This window comes from Rhipicephalus sanguineus, chromosome 5 (genome assembly GCF_013339695.2).
Source record: "Rhipicephalus sanguineus isolate Rsan-2018 chromosome 5, BIME_Rsan_1.4, whole genome shotgun sequence".
Classification (NCBI taxonomy): Eukaryota; Metazoa; Arthropoda; class Arachnida; order Ixodida; family Ixodidae; genus Rhipicephalus; species Rhipicephalus sanguineus.
The window spans coordinates 77,778,450-77,797,334 of NC_051180.1; the positions used below are offsets into that span (position 1 = coordinate 77,778,450).

The 18,885-nt window shown below is 44.1% G+C and overlaps 1 protein-coding gene across 3 annotated transcripts; it reads right to left on the minus strand.

Moving 5' to 3' along the window:
• Positions 1 to 1,970: 1,970 nt before the first annotated feature.
• On the minus strand, positions 1,971 to 18,529 carry LOC119392879 (alpha-tocopherol transfer protein-like). Of its 3 annotated transcripts, none has more exons than XM_049416372.1 (5): positions 18,296 to 18,529; positions 16,327 to 16,566; positions 12,234 to 12,427; positions 5,109 to 5,219; positions 1,971 to 2,236 (listed from the first exon to the last, which is right to left on the minus strand). In XM_049416372.1, exons 1-5 carry the CDS (start codon positions 18,450 to 18,452, stop codon positions 2,003 to 2,005), a joined length of 936 nt encoding a protein of 311 aa, XP_049272329.1. In that variant the 5' UTR covers positions 18,453 to 18,529; the 3' UTR covers positions 1,971 to 2,002. The 3 variants fall into 3 exon arrangements, with proteins under 3 accessions (XP_049272329.1, XP_049272330.1, XP_049272331.1); XM_049416373.1 differs by lacking the exon at positions 5,109 to 5,219 and adding an exon at positions 11,695 to 11,805; XM_049416374.1 differs by lacking the exon at positions 16,327 to 16,566 and having other exon boundaries at positions 18,296 to 18,517.
• Positions 18,530 to 18,885: the final 356 nt, after the last annotated feature.

Sequence of the window (18,885 nt, forward strand, 5' to 3'; positions counted from 1 at the left end):
ATTGACAAGTATGACCAGTAACGAGCGCGGTTCAAAACAGATGCAAAGCCCGCCACATTGTAGCGCTGGCCCCGCGCGGTCACGCCCCGAGAGGGCCCCCATCCGATTTGCGTGGCCACATAAAACAGTGACGGGAGTTTCAGCTGTCATTTCGTCTGCTAGGCGCGCACGTGCAGCCATGTCTCCGTCATCACCACCGTCGTCGCCGCCGTCATCAGTGTCTACAATTTAAAGAAAATACTGAGGTATTGGAAGTCGCTGCGATTCGCGACGTGTCGAGTCATTCTCGCGTCGATCCTCTGCAAAGAAGCATTTCTGAAATCGACGCCGGTCCGAGCAGCGACGAGTAGGCACCTGGAGACGAACGCTTGGGCCATGCTGGCTGGCACGAACACAGAACAGGAAGAAATGTTTTAGACAGGACAGGCGCTCCTGTCCGGCCCACAAAAGTAAGCAATCCGGTGACTAACTACAACAGATTTATTCAATGATTTATTAAAGGTGAAATACGTCCGCACTGCTCAGAACACCATTCGCGTCTGCCGATTCTTCCATTACGCCGGGCTCGCCTTCGTTCACCCCCCCCCCCCTCCCCGCAACACACACACATGCTCGCTGTCAACGCTCTGCGATCCTCGTCCCAAGCCAGGCGTCCGTGCTGGCGCGCTTCGCCTATGTCACCATCAAGCTCCAAAGAACAGCACATTTTTTGGGTGTGTAAGGCCAGCGCCTGAGGAGGCGCTGGTAAGGCCACGTTCAATGCATCGCGGAGACGCATGGAGAGGCGCAAATTGCATGCGCAGTCCTACCTGGAAACTTTTATAAACCAACTTTGCAGCTGTCCGCGACAAAGACATTCCTTCTTGTGGTACTTGAAACGCCACTGGCGTAAGACGCACACAACTGTTTCACGACATGCTGGCACGTGATGCAGTTGAGATCGTCGCTCCCAATTATCACACGCTGACGAGCACACGACAAATCATTCGAAGCGGCGCGGTGAAGACGCAGTGCTTGGAACAACCAACCCAGACAATCGAAGTGAAGCCGCTGTTAGGCGTCGCTGCTTGTCGGCACCACGACAACACTGAGATCGATGACCTTATCATTGCTAGCGCATCATCACTCAACGCCTGGGGCGCAGCCTGGGGGCCAGCTGAACACCTCATAATACTGTCGATGTCGCAGGTTGCTGAACGCACCTTTGAGCTTTCGTACGCTGTTCGCCCTCGAAATAAAATAACTTCTACGCAACGGGCGCAATTCATACTTGGCTCAAAAAGCTTCTACATGCCAAGCTATTGACTGAAGGTCACATCTCGAGCTTCAAATTGTGTCACTGCTCCTTTAAAACGTAACCTCTTGGTCTGCTTTTACGACTGTATAGCCTACAACGTAGAATGCAAACACAACCCTAGGTGTACGAGAGGGCTGGGAACACACATGATGCTAGGTAAAAACCGCTAGGGCCGTCGCTTGCGTTCCTAACCAATCAACCATTCGACCTCACTGCTGCAAACAACGCGAAAATATGACAAATAATACGGGTATACAAGACACAAGTACTAACTGCCAATCAGTGTCCTGTGTACACCGTTATCATGTTCCGTTGTTCGCTGTAGGATGTCATCGTACAAACCAGCCCGCCTAACCCAATATAACGTTCACCCTTAACAGGTGGAGTTTTGGGACAGAATCCACAGAACTTCTCTTTCGTCAGTGCTTCTTCTTACTGGCCAGCAGGCTCCGCTAATGAGATGTCCCATATCGTGACGAAAGATTTTTTAGTTTAAGATGTTATTGTGAATACGGCCTCTGTTTTTCGCCATAACGCTTACCATTACTTACTTGATGTATACATCCGTGATTCTTTGAAGCGCTGCTGAGCAATGCCGAACTGTATTTTTTTTTTATTTTGCCGAAAAAACGAGACACCTGCGACGTATCATTAGTCCGCTGACGACGTCGTAAAACTCGACGTTCGTGAGAATTCGTGCCGCAGTCACAGTGACGTCAGCTCCTGTTTCAGTTCCTCATTCTCAGGAGGCAAATCGTCCTGGTCTTTCATGGGGTACCCGAACCGGTTGGCCGCGGCGAAGTCCTCTTCCGCGGCGTCCACTCGCTTCCAAAATTCGTCGGGGTCGATAGGTGGGCCCTGACCTCCGTACTCCTCCGGCAGAGTCTTCGGGGAGATCTCCTCGTGGAGCTTCTCGAAGTTCTCCCCGTGGAAGCGAAACTGAGGAATGAAAAGCACGCAGGAACACCGAAACTGGAAGTAAGTTTTGCGACGCAGGTATTCTCACTTGTTCAAGCGTACATGGAACATTCTCGGCAAAGAGCGTAAATGTTTCTCTAGTTGCTTAAAAATTTCGAATAAGAGAGGAGCTCAGGGTAAGATGGAAGATGGAAACGATGAGATCTTTTGACAGAGCCAAGCTTTTGACAAGTTGTTGCTGCCCAAACGAAGATAAGTCCCTTTGCCGAAAACTTGTCTCCAGCGGCATTCCCTGTTTGGTGATTTCTTAAAACGTGTACTGACACGAATTTTAAATGTTTTCGTATTGTTGCTCTAAATAAAAACACAAGTGTCGAGAAGCCAAAAAGGATATCGTGGTGCGTGGAAGTACATCGAATATATTGCTAGTACCACTACGTTAAAAAAAAAACATTTTCGGTTTCGATATCAAGGGGGCGGTTTCAGTGACGAGTAAACGCAGTATGACGTCACGGGGAGACAGCAGCTCTGTCATCTGTCGTCAGTCGCACGTAAACAACGATGAGTAAATTGCCGTCCAGCAACTCCAGCAGACATTTCTGCGATTTAGGCTGCAGGCGTGACGCCAAGTTCGCAAAACCAACGAACTGTGTTGACTCGACGTGATGTCCAATGCAGTGGCGCTGGCTTTCAGAAGCTTGGTGTCGGAAACTTTAAAATGAAAGTAACATATTTTGTACGTGTCCGACTCCGGTGTGTAAAGGGCGTTAACTCTGCATACCAAGTAAACGAAAAATACGCCTAAAAATTGTGTCAGTATTCCTTAAAATAATGGCTTAGGTAAGAGAAAAAGCGTTTCAACCAACTCTGAAATAAATTTTTTGAGCAAATAAAAATCGATTAAGCTGGAAGACATCATTATCTTCTATACATATATTTTTGACCGCTGGCTTTTAACAATGAACCTGTTTAAGCCGGCCGTAAAAACTTTGGTGTCCTCAGAATGCCACAGTTGTGTATCCTCCACAGGAACTGGGCAAGCCCCAGTACCGAGTGCAGCAGGCGCGAGCGTTAAACGAAAGCTCTGCTCGGCGAAGTGGAGCACGAGAAACACGGGAAAGAGAGAGAGAAAGATATAAAAAGAAAGGCAAGGAGAAAACAGAGAGAGAGAGGAAGAAAAGGATAGACAAAAATGGAAAGAGAAAAATAGAGAGAAATAAACGGATTACAGACATAAAAAGATAAAAAAAAACAGAGAAGAAAAGAGACGGACAAGAAAATGAGATAGAAAAAAACAGAGAGCACAGAAAGAGGAAGAAAGGGAAGAAAGGGAAATAAAGATAGGAAGAGCGAGAAATACAAAGAAATTGATAGACAAAGAAAGAAAGAAAGAAAGAAAGAAAGAAAGAAAGAAAGAAAGAAAGAAAGAAAGAAAGAAAGAAAGAAAGAAAGAAAGAAAGAAAGAAAGAAAGAAAGAAATGCAAAGCAACAGGTACGAAAACCAGATGCAGGAAACAGGCAGAAAGAGAATGAAAGAGAAGAAAGAAGGGGAAAAAACAATTAAAGGCAAACAAGGAAGGCCTCCCAGCTCCGCTTTTCCTTCAGGCTCGGCACCGCTACTGAGAAGTTGCCATAATTCTTTAAGAAAGGAAATGAAATAGGTTTCTACCTAATCCTTACGTTATACCAACAGATTCATCCTTAGAACAGGACAGTCACCGCAGCTGTGTTTGTTTGTTTGTTTGTTTGTTTGTTTGTTTGTTTGTTTGTTTGTTTGTTTTTGCTTGCTTGCTTGCTTGCTTGCTTGTATGCATGTATTTTGTTTGTTTGTTTGCTTGTTTGGTTTTTGTTTGTTTGTTTGCTTTTTGTTTGCATGTATTTTCTTTGTATGCATGTATTTTGTTTGTTTCTTTGGTTGTTTGCTTGCTTGTTTGGTTCTTTTGTTTGTTTGTTTGTTTGTTTTTGTTTGCATGCATGTATTTTCTTTGTTTGTATGCATGTATTTTGTTTGTTTGCTTGTTTGTTTGTTTGTTTGCTTGCTTGTTTTGTTTTGTTTTTTTTAGTTTTTTGTTTGCATGCATGTATTTTCTTTGTATGCATGCATTTTATTTGTTTGTTTGTTTATTTGTTTGTTTGTTTGTTTGTTTGTTTGTTTGTTTGTTTGTTTGTTTGTTTGTTTGTTTGTTTGTTTGCGTGCATGTATTTTCTTTGTTTGCACGCATTGGTTTTCTTTGTTTGTATGGATGTATTTTGTTTATTTGTGTGTTTGTTTTTCTGTTTGTTTGTTTGTTTGTTTGTTTGTTTGTTTGTTTGTTTGTTTGTTTGTTTTGTTTGTTCTGTGCAAAAGCGACTTCAAAATGCTACCGCACGCACCGTCACGCAGTATTTGGGAAGCAGTAGCAAGCACCTCGGTTTTTGTCACGTCGAGTTTGGGTTTTGCGTCAGTTCGCCGATTATAGGCGGCGCTTTTTCCGTGTTTTGTATAGGAAATATTGAATTTTACTATTTCTGCTATTTCTGCTATTTTTACAAATATCGCTAGAAATTACGATACTAAGTTTCACTTGAGTTCTCTTTTACGGAAATTAGCGAAACCTCTTAAGCAATAATAAAGCTGTAGAACACATTGATATGAGCCGAATACCTTATCGTATATGGTAGGCGAGTCTGACTATTAGTTCGGAAATTTGTTTCTTGCCGTACTTTCTACCTCAGATTGTTATTTCATGTGAGTGGTGGGTCCGATGTTACCGAATCAGCAACAAAAATTTTAGAAGCAGTTTATCAACCTGTTGTCGTGGTAACTGCTGTTCCGCAAACTTCTCACAAACAACACACACAATGTTACGCTTACTTTGCGAAGTATGAGGGAAAAGGCAGTAAGTTGTCTTACTCTTTCGGCCAGCTTCGTTCTGATGAAGGGTTTGATGAGGGCGAAAAACAGATCGAAAGCGTACGACTGCCTCACGATGTGTACTGCTTTCATTCTCATCGGCATACAATCCTGAAAAGGTGATAACAGAAGTTGCTGTTAATTTATACCGGACCAAGTACCATTAACATGCAACAGAATTATCTTAAACCATCAATACTCTTAGGATGCATGGGTGCTTTCATTATATTCTTTAGTATAGATGGAATACCAGTTACGTTGTGATTTTGGTAGAGTATACCGCCGACGTCTCTCAATATTCGTGGTCGTCATATGTACTGATATATAAGGATGCCTTGTTTGCTTAATTCCACCGATACGCTCACCTATTTCCCTCCGTTTTAGTGGTCCGCCGTGCGCGCCACTACAACGTGACTTTCTTTCAAAATAAGCATTTCTTTGGCACGAGACAAGCACTACGGGGTTTATGGAACGCTATTTCAACAATCAACGTCGACTTAATATTGCATTTAGTGTCCCTTTAAAGTCGGTGTTCACACCTGTATGTACTCGAGGGCTCTCCTGATAAGGCCGATGCTGAACGACAGAATCTTGTCAGCTGTAAAATCGGCGTAGTCAACCAACAGCACAACTCCGAGGATCTGCGCTGCCGGGTCGGCCGCAATGTATCCCATGCAGATAAGCCACGTGCACTGCGAGTCCGCGTAAGGTAGCTCGTCTGGCATCCATACACCTGAAGAAAAAGGATAGGATTGGGAAAATCGTTTTGTTGTGAACCTTACTTATGTGACACTTGACAATATTTTTGTCGGACCTATACTAAACGGTTAAAGGATAGTCTTGGGACTTCGAGAAAGAAAGAAAGAAAGAAAGAAAGAAAGAAAGAAAGAAAGAAAGAAAGAGAAAGAAAGAAAGAAAGAAAGAAAGAAAGAAAGAAAGAAGAAAGAAAGAAAGAAAGAAAGAAAGAAAGAAAGAAAGAAAGAAAGAAAGAAAGAAAGAAAGAAAGAAAGAAGGAAGGAAAGAAAGCGCAGATAATTCAAGAGGTCATATCATGCACTCTTCTCACATTCTGTAAAGCATTAGCTCGTAATATGGTCTTCATATTGACAATAAACGATACGTTCAGGTGGAGAAGCGTTGTTGCTAAAGAGTGAAGTTAGGCTTACTTCACTTGTAGCAGATATCGTTAACACCACTCCCGTCACCACAATTATCACTACAGCCGTTATTATTGATAAGGAACAAAAGTTTGCTTAGGTGCTTCGTTTTCTTTCTTCTTCTTCTTTTTACTCTCCTCTGAAAGGCACTACACGCGTGAACACGACATCAAAAGTTCTCGATAGAAACTAGCAGCCATCAGTACGTCGAATATATCAGAGCAGGATAGCAACTACTACAAACGAGTCAATGTCAGTTGTGGAAGCGGTGATTCTTTTATATTATTCTTTGTAAACGATCATACAGTTAAAACTCGATGTAAAAACCCCGATTTTACGAAGTTCCTGATCTAACGAAGAGAGTTCCATTCCCCGGCAAATACCCATAGGGTTCCGTGTTGCCATGCACCCCGAATTAAAGAACTAATGCAGCAACCAAACCCGATTTATCGGAGCTATTCCTGAAACAAACGATAAACAAGCGGTAATCCTCCTAACTTTGACCAAGACTGTTTTTCTTCGAGCGTGCGCTCTAACTCTATCGTGTTAAAACATATAGGTGTCATAGTTACGGCCCTAGCTCTGTTTTGACGAGGCTGCGTGCCGCGTCAATGCACGGAACAACGGAGTCGGCAGCAGGTAGCGTTCTTACGTGCGGGATTGTGCTAGAAGTGTAGTGGTTGCTTTGTTATTTCATGTTTATGCGACGGATAGCACTGATCATCCCCGACCATCTTTCCTATTTCTGCTCACACAGGTCACCGCATTCGTTCTCGGGCGTCATCGCATTTCGGTAGCGGTCATAACTCCATGTGTCCATCTAGGTGGCCCTATCGCCCGGACATGATGTCCCTTATCTCTGGCCGCCCTCGGGACGCCCGCGCGGACTGTTAAGACGCGCAGGCATGGTTGCCGACAGAAGAATGCCTTGGTAGCTTTTGGGTGCCGCTGCGTTACAATTTTAAATTTCGAAGGACCGAAAAAATCTCTCTCGATTTTACGAAATTCTCGATTTAGCGGAGTAAATCGAGCGTCCCTATCACTTTGTGAAATCGAGTTTCAAACTGTATGCGAGCTCTAGGGTGCAATCATATATTTCATTTCGCCAAACATAATATCACCTTATTTATGATCAGTTATATATCTGCGGAGGCGACCCAGCACTTTCACGTGCATTTGAACAATTTCGAACATTAATTTACTATAGGACACAAAGAGGACAACGTGTGCCATGGTCTTCTTGATAGAAACGAGCAGCCGTCAGGTACGTCAATACGTCTCATGTTTCACAGTAATAAAAGCCAGTGTAGTAGAAACTCTGCTCCGATTGTTCAGTTTCTGAAACATAACATTTTACTTCGTTTCCGTGTCGTCCACAAATGTGTCATATTTTGCAAGGGCAGACTGTTTTCCATGATATCTCTGGGGAAATGGAACAGGGGGGGGGGGGGGGGGGGGAGGAGGGGGGGTCATCCATTTTAGTACAAGGTGATTCATTGTACAACTGACATACTTCATTTGGCTGTAGTTTTGTTACAGATTATCCTATTTTAATGTGGTTTTCGGCAAAAGATTAAGAAAGGAGAAAACATTAATGGCCCATTCTTATTTTAGATGTGCAACGACCGAAAATAAAGAATACTTAAAGGACCCCTGACACCAAATTGAAACCTCTAGATCTTTGTGTTGTTTGACTTTCCTGTTACGGGCACCTCTGACCGATTATAGTGAAGAACGTAACCTCTTGGTCTGCTTTTACGACTGTAATAGCCTACAACGTTGAATGCAACACAACCCCTAGGTGTCGAGAGGCTGGGAACACACATGATGCTAGGGAAAAACGCTAGGGGCCGTCGCTTGCGTTCCTAACCACTCAACCATTCGACCTCACTGCTGCAAACACGCGAAAATATGACAAATACTACGGTATACAAGACACAAGTACTACTGCCAATCAGTGTCCTGTGTACACCGTTTCATGTTCCGTTGTTCGCTGTAGGATGTCATCGTACAAACCAGCCCGCCTAACCCAATAACGGTTCACCCTTAACAGTGAGGTTTTGGGACAGAATCCACGAACTTCTCTTTTCGTCAGTGCTTCTTCTTACTGGCCAGCAGGCTCCGCTAATGAGATGTCCCATATCGTGACGAAAGATTTTTTAGTTTAAGATGTTATTGTGAATACGGCCTCTGTTTTTCGCCATAACTCTGACCATTACTTACTTGATGTATACATCCGTGATTCTTTGAAGCGCTGCTGAGCAATGCCGAACTGTATTTTTTTTTATTTGCCGAAAAACGAGACACCTGCGACGTATCATTAGTCCGCTGACGACGTCGTAAAACTCGACGTTCGTGAAATTCGTGCCGCAGTCACAGTGACGTCAGCTCCTGTTTCAGTTCCATTCTCAGGAGGCACTCGTCCTGGTCTTTCATGGGTACCCGAACCGGTTGGCCGCGGCGAAGTCCTCTTCCGCGGCGTCCACTCGCTTCCAAAATTCGTCGGGGTCGATAGGTGGGCCCTGACCTCCGTACTCCTCCGGCAGAGTCTTCGGGGAGATCTCCTGTGGAGCTTCTCGAAGTTCTCCCCGTGGAAGCGAAACTGAGGAATGAAAGCACGCAGGAACACCGAAACTGGAAGTAAGTTTTGCGACGCAGGTATTCTCACTTGTTCAAGCGTACAGGAACATTCTCGGCAAAGAGCGTAAATGTTTCTCTAGTTGCTTAAAAATTTCGAATAAGAGAGGCTCAGGGTAAGATGGAAGATGGAAACGATGAGATCTTTTGACAGAGCCAAGCTTTTGACAAGTTGTTGCTGCCCAAACGAAGATAAGTCCCTTTGCCGAAAACTTGTCTCCAGCGGCATTCCCTGTTTGGTGATTTCTTAAAACGTGTACTGACACGATTTAAATGTTTTCGTATTGTTGCTCTAAATAAAAACACAAGTGTCGAAAAGCCAAAAAGGATATCGTGGTGCGTGGAAGTACATCGAATATATTGCTAGTACCACTACGTTTAAAAAAAAAAATTTTCGGTTTCGATATCAAGGGGGCGGTTTCAGTGACGAGTAAACGCAGTATGACGTCACGGGGAGACAGCAGCTCTGTCATCTGTCGTCAGTCGCACGTAAACAACGGCTTAGTAAATTGCGTCCAGCAACTCCAGCAGACATTTCTGCGATTTAGGCTGCAGGCGTGACGCCAAGTTCGCAAAACCACGAACTGTGTTGACTCGACGTGATGTCCAATGCAGTGGCGCTGGCTTTCAGAAGCTTGGTGTCGGAAACTTTAAAATGAAAGTAACATATTTTGTACGTGTCCGACTCCGTGTGTAAAGGGCGTTAACTCTGCATACCAAGTAAACGAAAAATACGCCTAAAAATTGTGTCAGTATTCCTTAAAATAATGGCTTAGGTAAGAGAAAAAGCGTTTCAACCACTCTGAAATAAATTTTTTTGAGCAAATAAAAATCGATTAAGCTGGAAGACATCATTATCTTCTATACATATATTTTTGACCGCTGGCTTTTAACAATGAACCTGTTTAAGCCGGCCGTAAAAACTTTGGTGTCCTCAGAATGCCACAGTTGTGTATCCTCCACAGGAACTGGGCAAGCCCCAGTACCGAGTGCAGCAGGCGAGCGTTAAAAAAAAAGCTCTGCTCGGCGAAGTGGAGCCCGAGAAACACGGGAAAGAGAGAGAGAAAGATATAAAAGAAAGGCAAGAAAACAGAGAGAGAGAGGAAGAAAAGGATAGACAAAATGGAAAGAGAAAAATAGAGAATAAACGGATTACAGACATAAAAAGATAAAAAAAACAGAGAAAAGAGACGGACAAGAAAATGAGATAGAAAAAAACAGAGAGCACAGAAAGAGGAAGAAAGGGAAGAAAGGGAAATAAAGATAGGAAGAGCGAGAAATACAAAGAAATTGATAGACAAAGAAAGAAAGAAAGAAAGAAGAAAAAGAAAGAAAGAAGAAGAAAGAAAGAAAGAAAGAAAGAAAAGAGAAAGAAAGAAAGAAAGAAAAAGAAAGAATGCAAAGCAACAGGTACGAAAACCAGATGCAGGAAACAGGCAGAAAGAGAATGAAAGAGAAGAAAGAAGGGGAAAAAACAATTAAAGGCAAACAAGGAAGGCCTCCCAGCTCCGCTTTTCCTTCAGGCTCGGCACCGCTACTGAGAAGTTGCCATAATTCTTTAAGAAAGGAAATGAAATAGGTTTCTACCTAATCCTTACGTTATACCAACAGATTCCTCCTTAGAACAGACAGTCACCGCAGCTGTGTTGTTTGTGTTTGTTTGTTTGTTTGTTTGTTTGTTTGTTTGTTTGTTTGTTTTGCTTGCTTGCTTGCTTGCTTGCTTGTATGCATGTATTTTGTTTGTTTGTTTGCTTGTTTGGTTTTTGTTTGTTTGTTTGCTTTTTGTTTGCATGTATTTTCTTTGTATGCATTTTTTTGTTTGTTTCTTTGGTTGTTTGCTTGCTTGTTGGTTCTTTGTTTGTTTGTTTGTTTGTTTTTGTTTGCATGCATGTATTTTCTTTGTTTGTATGCATGTATTTTGTTTGTTTGCTTGTTTGTTTGTTTGTTTGCTTGCTTGTTTTGTTTTGTTTTTTTAGTTTTTTGTTTGCATGCATGTATTTTCTTTGTATGCATGCATTTTATTTGTTTGTTTGTTTATTTGTTTGTTTTTTTGTTTGTTTGTTTGTTTTTTTGTTTTTGTTTGTTGTTTTTTGTTTTGTTTGCGTGCATGTATTTTCTTTGTTTGCACGCATTGGTTTTCTTTGTTTGTATGGATGTATTTTGTTTATTTGTGTGTTTGTTTTTCTGTTTGTTTGTTTGTTTGTTTGTTTGTTTGTTTGTTTGTTTGTTTGTTTTGTTTGTTCTGTGCAAAGCGACTTCAAAATGCTACCGCACGCACCGTCACGCAGTATTGGGAAGCAGTAGCACGCACCCTTCGGTTTTTTCACGTCGAGTTTGGGTTTTGCGTCAGTTCGCCGATTATAGGCGGCGCTTTTTCCGTGTTTTGTATAGGAAATATTGAATTTTACTATTTCTGCTATTTCTGCTATTTTTACAAATATCGCTAGAATTACGATACTAAGTTTCACTTGAGTTCTCTTTTACGGAAATTCGCGAAACCTCTTAAGCAATAATAAAGCTGTAGAACACATTGATGAGCCGAATACCTTATCGTATATGGTAGGCGAGTCTGACTATTAGTTCGGAAATTTGTTTCTTGCCGTACTTTCTACCTCAGATTGTTATTTCATGTGAGTGGTGGTCCGATGTTACCGAATCAGCAACAAAAATTTTAGAAGCAGTTTATCAACCTGTTGTCGTGGTAACTGCTGTTCCGCAAACTTCTCACAACACACACACAATGTTACGCTTACTTTGCGAAGTATTGAGGGAAAAGGCAGTAAGTTGTCTACTCTTTCGGCCAGCTTCGTTCTGATGAAGGGTTTGATGAGGGCGAAAAACAGATCGAAAGCGTACGACTGCCTCACGATGTGTACTGCTTTCATTCTCATCGGCATACAATCCTGAAAAGGTGATAACAGAAGTTGCTGTTAATTTATACCGGACCAAGTACCATTACATGCAACAGAATTATCTTAAACCATCAATACTCTTAGGATGCATGGGTGCTTTCATTATATTCTTTAGTATAGATGGAATACCAGTTACGTTGTGATTTTGGTAGAGTATACCGCCGACGTCTCTCAATATTCGTGGTCGTCATATGTACTGATATATAAGGATGCCTTGTTTGCTTAATTCCACCGATACGCTCACCTATTTCCCTCCGTTTTAGTGGTCCGCCGTGCGCGCCACTACAACGTGACTTTCTTTCAAAATAAGCATTTCTTTGGCACGAGACAAGCACTACGGGGTTTATGGAACGCTATTTCAACAATCAACGTCGACTTAATATTTGCATTTAGTGTCCCTTTAAAGTCGGTGTTCACACCTGTATGTACTCGAGGGCTCTCCTGATAAGGCCGATGCTGAACGACAGAATCTTGTCAGCTGTAAAATCGGCGTAGTCAACCAACAGCACAACTCCGAGGATCTGCGCTGCCGGGTCGGCCGCAATGTATCCCATGCAGATAAGCCACGTGCACTGCAGGTCCGCGTAAGGTAGCTCGTCTGGCATCCATACACCTGAAGAAAAAGGATAGGATTGGGAAAATCGTTTTGTTGTGAACCTTACTTATGTGACACTTGACAATATTTTTGTCGGACCTATACTAAACGGTTAAAGGATAGTCTTGGGACTTCGAGAAAGAAAGAAAGAAAGAAAGAAAGAAAGAAAGAAAGAAAGAAGAAGAAAGAAAGAAAGAAAGAAGAAAGAAGAAAGAAAGAAAGAAGAAAGAAGAAAGAAAGAAAGAAAGAAAGAAAGAAAGAAAGAAAGAAAGAAAGAAAGAAAGAAAGAAAGAAAGAAGGAAGGAAAGAAAGCGCAGATAATTCAAGAGGTCATATCATGCACTCTTCTCACATTTCTGTAAAGCAATTAGCTCGTAATATGGTCTTCATATTGACAATAAACGATACGTTCAGGTGGAGAAGCTGTTGTTGCTAAAGAGTGAAGTTAGGCTTACTTCACTTGTAGCAATATCGTTAACACCACTCCCGTCACCACAATTATCACTACAGCCAGTTATTATTGATAAGGAACAAAAGTTTGCTTAGGTGCTTCGTTTTCTTTCTTCTTCTTCTTTTTACTCTCTCTGAAAGGCACTACACGCGTGAACACGACATCAAAAGTTCTCGATAGAAACTAGCAGCCATCAGGTACGTCGAATATATCAGAGCAGGATAGCAACTACTACAAACGAGTCAATGTCAGTTGTGGAAGCGTGATTCTTTTTATATTATTCTTTGTAACGATCATACAGTTAAAACTCGATGTAAAAACCCCGATTTTACGAAGTTCCTGATCTAACGAAGAGAGTTCCATTCCCCGGCAAATACCCATAGGGTTCCGTGTTGCCATGCACCCGAATTAAAGAACTAATGCAGCAACCAAACCCGATTTATCGGAGCTATTCCTGAAACAAACGAGTAAACAAGCGGTAATCCTCCTAACTTTGACCAAGACGTGTTTTTCTTCGAGCGTGCGCTCTAACTCTATCGTGTTAAAACATATAGGTGTCATAGTTACGGCCCTAGCTCTGTTTTGACGAGGCTGCGTGCCGCGTCAATGCACGGAACAACGGAGTCGGCAGCAGGTAGCGTTCTTACGTGCGGGATGGTGCTAGAAGTGGTAGTGGTTGCTTTTGTTATTTCATGGTTTATGCGACGGATAGCACTGATCATCCCCGACCATCTTTCTATTTCTGCTCACACAGTCACCGCATTCGTTCTCGGCGTCATCGCATTTCGGTAGGCGGTCATAACTCCATGTGTCCATCTATGTGGACCCTATCGCCCGGACATGATGTCCCTTATCTCTGGGCCGCCCTCGGGACGCCCGCGCGGACTTTTAAGACGCGCAGGCATGGGTTGCCGACAGAAGAATGCCTTGGTAGCTTTTGGGTGCCGCTGCGTTACAATTTTAAATTTCGAAGGACCGAAAAAATCTCTCTCGATTTTACGAAATTCTCGATTTAGCGGAGTAATCGAGCGTCCCTATCACTTTGTGAAATCGAGTTTCAACTGTATGCGAGCTCTAGGGTGCAATCATATATTTCATTTCGCCAAACATAATATCACATTATTTATGATCAGTTATATATCTGCGGAGGCGACCCAGCACTTTCACGTGCATTTGAACAATTTCGAACATTAATTTACTATAGGACACAAAGAGGACAACGTGTGCCATGGTCTTCTTGATAGAAACTAGCAGCCGTCAGGTACGTCAAATACGTCTCATGTTTCACAGTAATAAAAGCCAGTGTAGTAGAAACTCTGCTCCGATTGTTCAGTTTCTGAAACATAACATTTTACTTCGTTTCCGTGTCGTCCACAAATGTGTCATATTTTGCAAGGGCAGACTGTTTTCCAGTGATATCTCTGGGGAAATGGAACAGGGGGGGGGGGGGGGGAGGAGGGGGGTCATCCATTTTAGTACAAGGTGATTCATTTACAACTGACATACTTCATTTGGCTGTAGTTTTGTTACAGATTATCCTATTTTAATGTGGTTTTCGGCAAAAGATTAAGAAAGGAGAAAACATTAATGGCCCATTCTTATTTTAGATGTGCAACGCCGAAAATAAAGAATACTTAAAGGACCCCTGACACCAAAATTGAAACCTCTAGATCTTTGTGTTGTTTGACTTTCCTGTATACGGGGGCACATCTGACCGATTATTAGTGAAGAACGTTGCCTTTAAGATATCTTAATTTGGTTTTAAAGTAAGCGTGAGTGCTCACTTGAGTTGGCTGCACCTAAAGCCCCTCCATGCGTTTTCCGCCGGCTAGGTTAAGTAGCGCCAACTCGTCCGCCCCCTCTCCCTTTACACCGGTTCCCCGCATAGCGGAAGCCGAAGTGCCGCCATGATGTTTCTGCTGCTTTTCCGGTTGATGCACCTGCCCCATGCCCGCCTGATGCCCGCCCATGCCCTCGCGACGCAGAAACACCGAGCGAAAACTCGCTCGGCGGCAGGCACTTTACGACGAACCTCAAAACAACAACACTTGCGAAACGGAGAAGCAAATATGAGCTTTCTCGCGTGTGCATATGCGTGCGCAGAAACAAGATGGAAGGAAAAAGCGGAAGGAAGTGGCTCAAGAACTTCCTTCCGGAAGCTCCGGAACCAGAAGTGGGCGTCGTCGTCGAACAATAGATGGCGGTACTTAAAAAAGCGGCAGTAGACGCGATGGAGGGGCTTTAGCTGCACCTTGCGACATCCTGGTACGACGTAGATAGAGGCCCCTTGTGACGTTCCACGAGTAAAGCAAGTATTGTGGACGTCACAGAAGGTTTGCGGGGCGCACGTGCACAATAAGACGACTGGCACCCGGCGAGGCCTATTGTTCCTCACCCCTCTGGCTCTGTTGTCGGGCTGCTCTCGAGGTAGTTTTCGTGAGGGGACAAGGTTTAACCCATACCGAGGCACCCACATACTTTCAATCTCTACTGCGCGCGGGGCCCCGATTTGAAAACCGCGCTGTCAACGTCACCACAGCTTGAGTGCACGTGGTCTTTGACGCTCCCCCGCATGGGGCGCCGGTTTCTTGTGGTTTTTAGGCGGGCGTTTTGAAGTGATGCTAAAATGGTCACAATTAACTACGTTAGAATTAGTTGTACGATACGCTAGAGCATTTACGATTTAATTTAGAGATTACCAGACACAAAGCTACAAATTACAGCAAAAAAGTCACCAACAAAAATTTCGCTGTCAGGGGTCCTTTAATAAGAAATAATGAACGCCGCGATATTCCATACAAGATGCCTCCGTGGTCACATGATCCATCATCCCCAGATTTCTTCTTATGGAGTTTTCTGAAGTGTCGTGTCTAGCGCGATAAACTACGGATACTGGACGAATTAGAGGCCGACATTTCTAGGGAAATTACAACCATCGCTGGCGATATATTGCGGAGTGCTGCAGCCACCATGGAGAGGCGGGTTCGGCTATGCCGACGATAGGAGGGTGGTCATTTTCAATTCCTGCTGAGGGTAACTGATTAAAGCACTTTATAACATTTAGAACCTTTAAAAACCTTTGCTAGTCACGTTTGGTATGCCGCACGGAAATCTGACTTTTTAACAACATTTTATAGGAGCAATCCATCCCTCGTTGTATAGCATTTCACGGTTTTTGTTATCTCTAATTTATTCCCTTTTTCTGCGTTTCATATCAATAAACGGGATGTACCATTAAACTTTCATCTTTCCTAAATATTTTGCTGCAAACCGCATTAAAATTGGATACTTTGTAAAAAAAACTACAGCCAAATGACATAGGTCAATTCTAAAAGAATCACCCTATATTACTGATAGTACCGTTAATGCAGTAGGCTGCATACATTGAATTGTTCAGCGTGCTTGAAAAGTACCTTGAAACTGTAACACTCTTTCATTGCGTCACGAGGCCTAAAAAAACACTTGCCTGGTTTACATAGGATTATGGGGCGTCCGTGAACATCCCTATAAGGCATCACCATCATCAGCTTGCGACCTGCCGGACGCGCTTTTCGCGGCAGAAAGTCTCGATAGATGGTCACACAGGAAGCACGATTTCTGTAGTAGTTGCGGAGGGTTTGAAGCGCACCGTCCACGTTGAACTTGCGGACGCGCAGGAACCGGATCAGGAACTTGGGGTCTTTGTTTGCTTTGAGATCTGTCTCAGCTGTTTGCACGAGAAGTGAAAAACGTAGCCATGGTTAAATATGAGTTGAGAGTCTGAGTGCGGTTAAACATCCTTTGGTCGCTACGAAGCAGTGCGTCACTCAGTGTATAGCTACCGATTGAAATGTACCACACCCGCAATTGTAAAAAAAAAAAAAGGTGACACCTTCACCGGAAGAACGAAGCGTTGAAAACGATGGCAGTGTTTAGCGGTGTTCCGAAGCTCCCCGTATGGTGTTTAAAAAGATGCACGGGTTAACATATTCGTGAGACACATCACGCATGAAGACTGCCGGCTAGCGGCAGAAAGAGTAGCCTAGCAGCTAGTAAAAAGGTGGCGTGATATGAGAGCGTCCTCCACTCCCCCCCCCCCCCCCCCCCCGGCATTCTATAGACGTCACAATAGTGTAGAAGCTGGAGCAGGACAAAAAATGCCCCCACCTCCCCGAAGAGAATCGTGAGGAAATGCGAATGCATTTCTTGCGCCGAGAGAGGGTACCGTTGCCGTCAGACATTCGCCTTCACCGACTTCTGCCATCGCCTTGAGAGGCGCCCAGCCAGCGAACGGTCGAGAGTGAGCCGCGAGCGGACGGGAGAGTGGGGCGCAGGAAGGAGAGAGAGCGAACGGCGAGAGAAGGAGCGGCGAAGCACTGCACCTACCCTCTCCTACACTCTCTCGCACCACATGCTCCGATTGCTAGGGGCGAGGATAAGCGCGCGCTCCCGCAGCTGTTGCTATGGGAAAGGGCGCCGCGGACAACGCCGGATGCCTCACATAGCCCGACTAAGAAATGCATTCGCATTTAAAAATAAGAATGAGTGGACAATAATGAAGAAAAGAGTGCGCACAAATACACAAACGGCAGAAAAAAAAGGAAAATATAACCTCGCAACTTCCTCCTCCTTGGTCAATCCCCCGTAGTTAGTGTGAGCCAGTGATGCGGAATGAAAACAAAGAACCCCTTATTAGTGGCGTACACAGGTGTCACGGGCACTAATCAACATACCTAGAACCCCTGAGCGGGGAAAGAGATAAAGCAGCAGTCCAGCTGCCCCCCATTCGCTTTCTTGAACTATCAATTCGTTCAGACCGGTAAGTTTTGGGCCTATAGTTCCCCTTCTTGGTGCGTGCTAAGTCTTGAAGAGTCATCACAATCATAGTCATCATCATCCGTGGCAAACGCTGGAGCAATATGATGATTCAGTGACTGATAATTGCGACAATTTCAGAGCTGCGCTGCGCTGGACGATGAACGCCATCGTCTATTCCTTTCTTTGGCTGGGCCCGCATTGATAAAAAGTTTGTGATGATGAAAATTATGCTACCGAAGGCGGCCAGCCAATAGCTTTGACAATTTGATGCCTGGTCTGACATTCCTCGCAGTTGTTTTGAAAGGTTTGAAAGTTTGAATGTCTTTTCACCACAAGACATGTATACGGTGAGAAAAAACACGCCTTCGGGACCCAACATATTTGTTATAGGGCCCCTGCCGATTGTTACCAGGAAAAAAAAAAACACATCTATGGCAGCTGCTAATACATACATTGTAATGAGATCAAACAAAAGTTTCTGAATTAAAACAAACAAATAACGTACCAAAGAAAATGTCACAGAGATTACGAACGTTTCTAATAATAGTTTATTTTAAAACGCGTTTCAGGAGAGGACGAAAACGGACAACATTCAAGGTAGAAAAGAACACTTGTTACACATTTGGCCGTTGTCTTACCTTCTAAGAGCTGCGTAAGCTTCTCCAGAGCATCTTGTCTCTTAGCTTGCGTCTCGCCCAGCTCTTCTTCGGCTATCCTTTGCAACTTGAAAGGCAGAGCGCCTTCCGAAGTGTCGAACACATCGTCCACGCATTTCTTGGTGTACACGCCGGACATCACGGGTCGCTCAATGAGACGGCCACCTTGTAAGCGTCGGCGTGCTTGCCGTTTATCCTTGAAGTCCGCAAAGTAATACGAGAGTGAAGGGCTGTGCGCGAGACTACGCAGGGAGAAGGACCGCACGTGGCTCTAACCGCCGCCCCTTTGAGCCCCCCCCCCCCCCGACCCGTGACAGCGAAAATGTCTCCGCCATTGCGGTATCCGGTAAACAGGTTACTGGGAAAGAGCGAATCGCAGCGAGTACGGCAGCCTTGAAACTGTCCCGCGATGCCTGTTGTGCTTTAAATGAATGGGCATGCATGAAGCAGACGCGGAATGCCCCTCGCGCCGTGTCCTGGTTTCGCAGCGCGGCTCGCTTTGCACCAATGCAGTAGGCGCACTGTCCGTATTATCTGTATCGCATCGATTATGATTTGAGCAACACATAGGT

Bases quoted from the DNA above. Each gene is read 5' to 3' on its own strand.
- LOC119392879 (XM_049416372.1), bottom strand. From the start codon at position 18,452: ATGTCCGGCGTGTACACCAAGAAATGCGTGGACGATGTGTTCGACACT. The intron at 5,220-12,233 runs GTGTGAACACCG...TCACCTTTTCAG, and splicing joins GAGCCCTCGAGTACATACAG to GATTGTATGCCGATGAGAAT. The intron at 2,237-5,108 runs GTAAGACAACTT...TTCATTCCTCAG, and splicing joins GAACGAAGCTGGCCGAAAGA to TTTCGCTTCCACGGGGAGAA.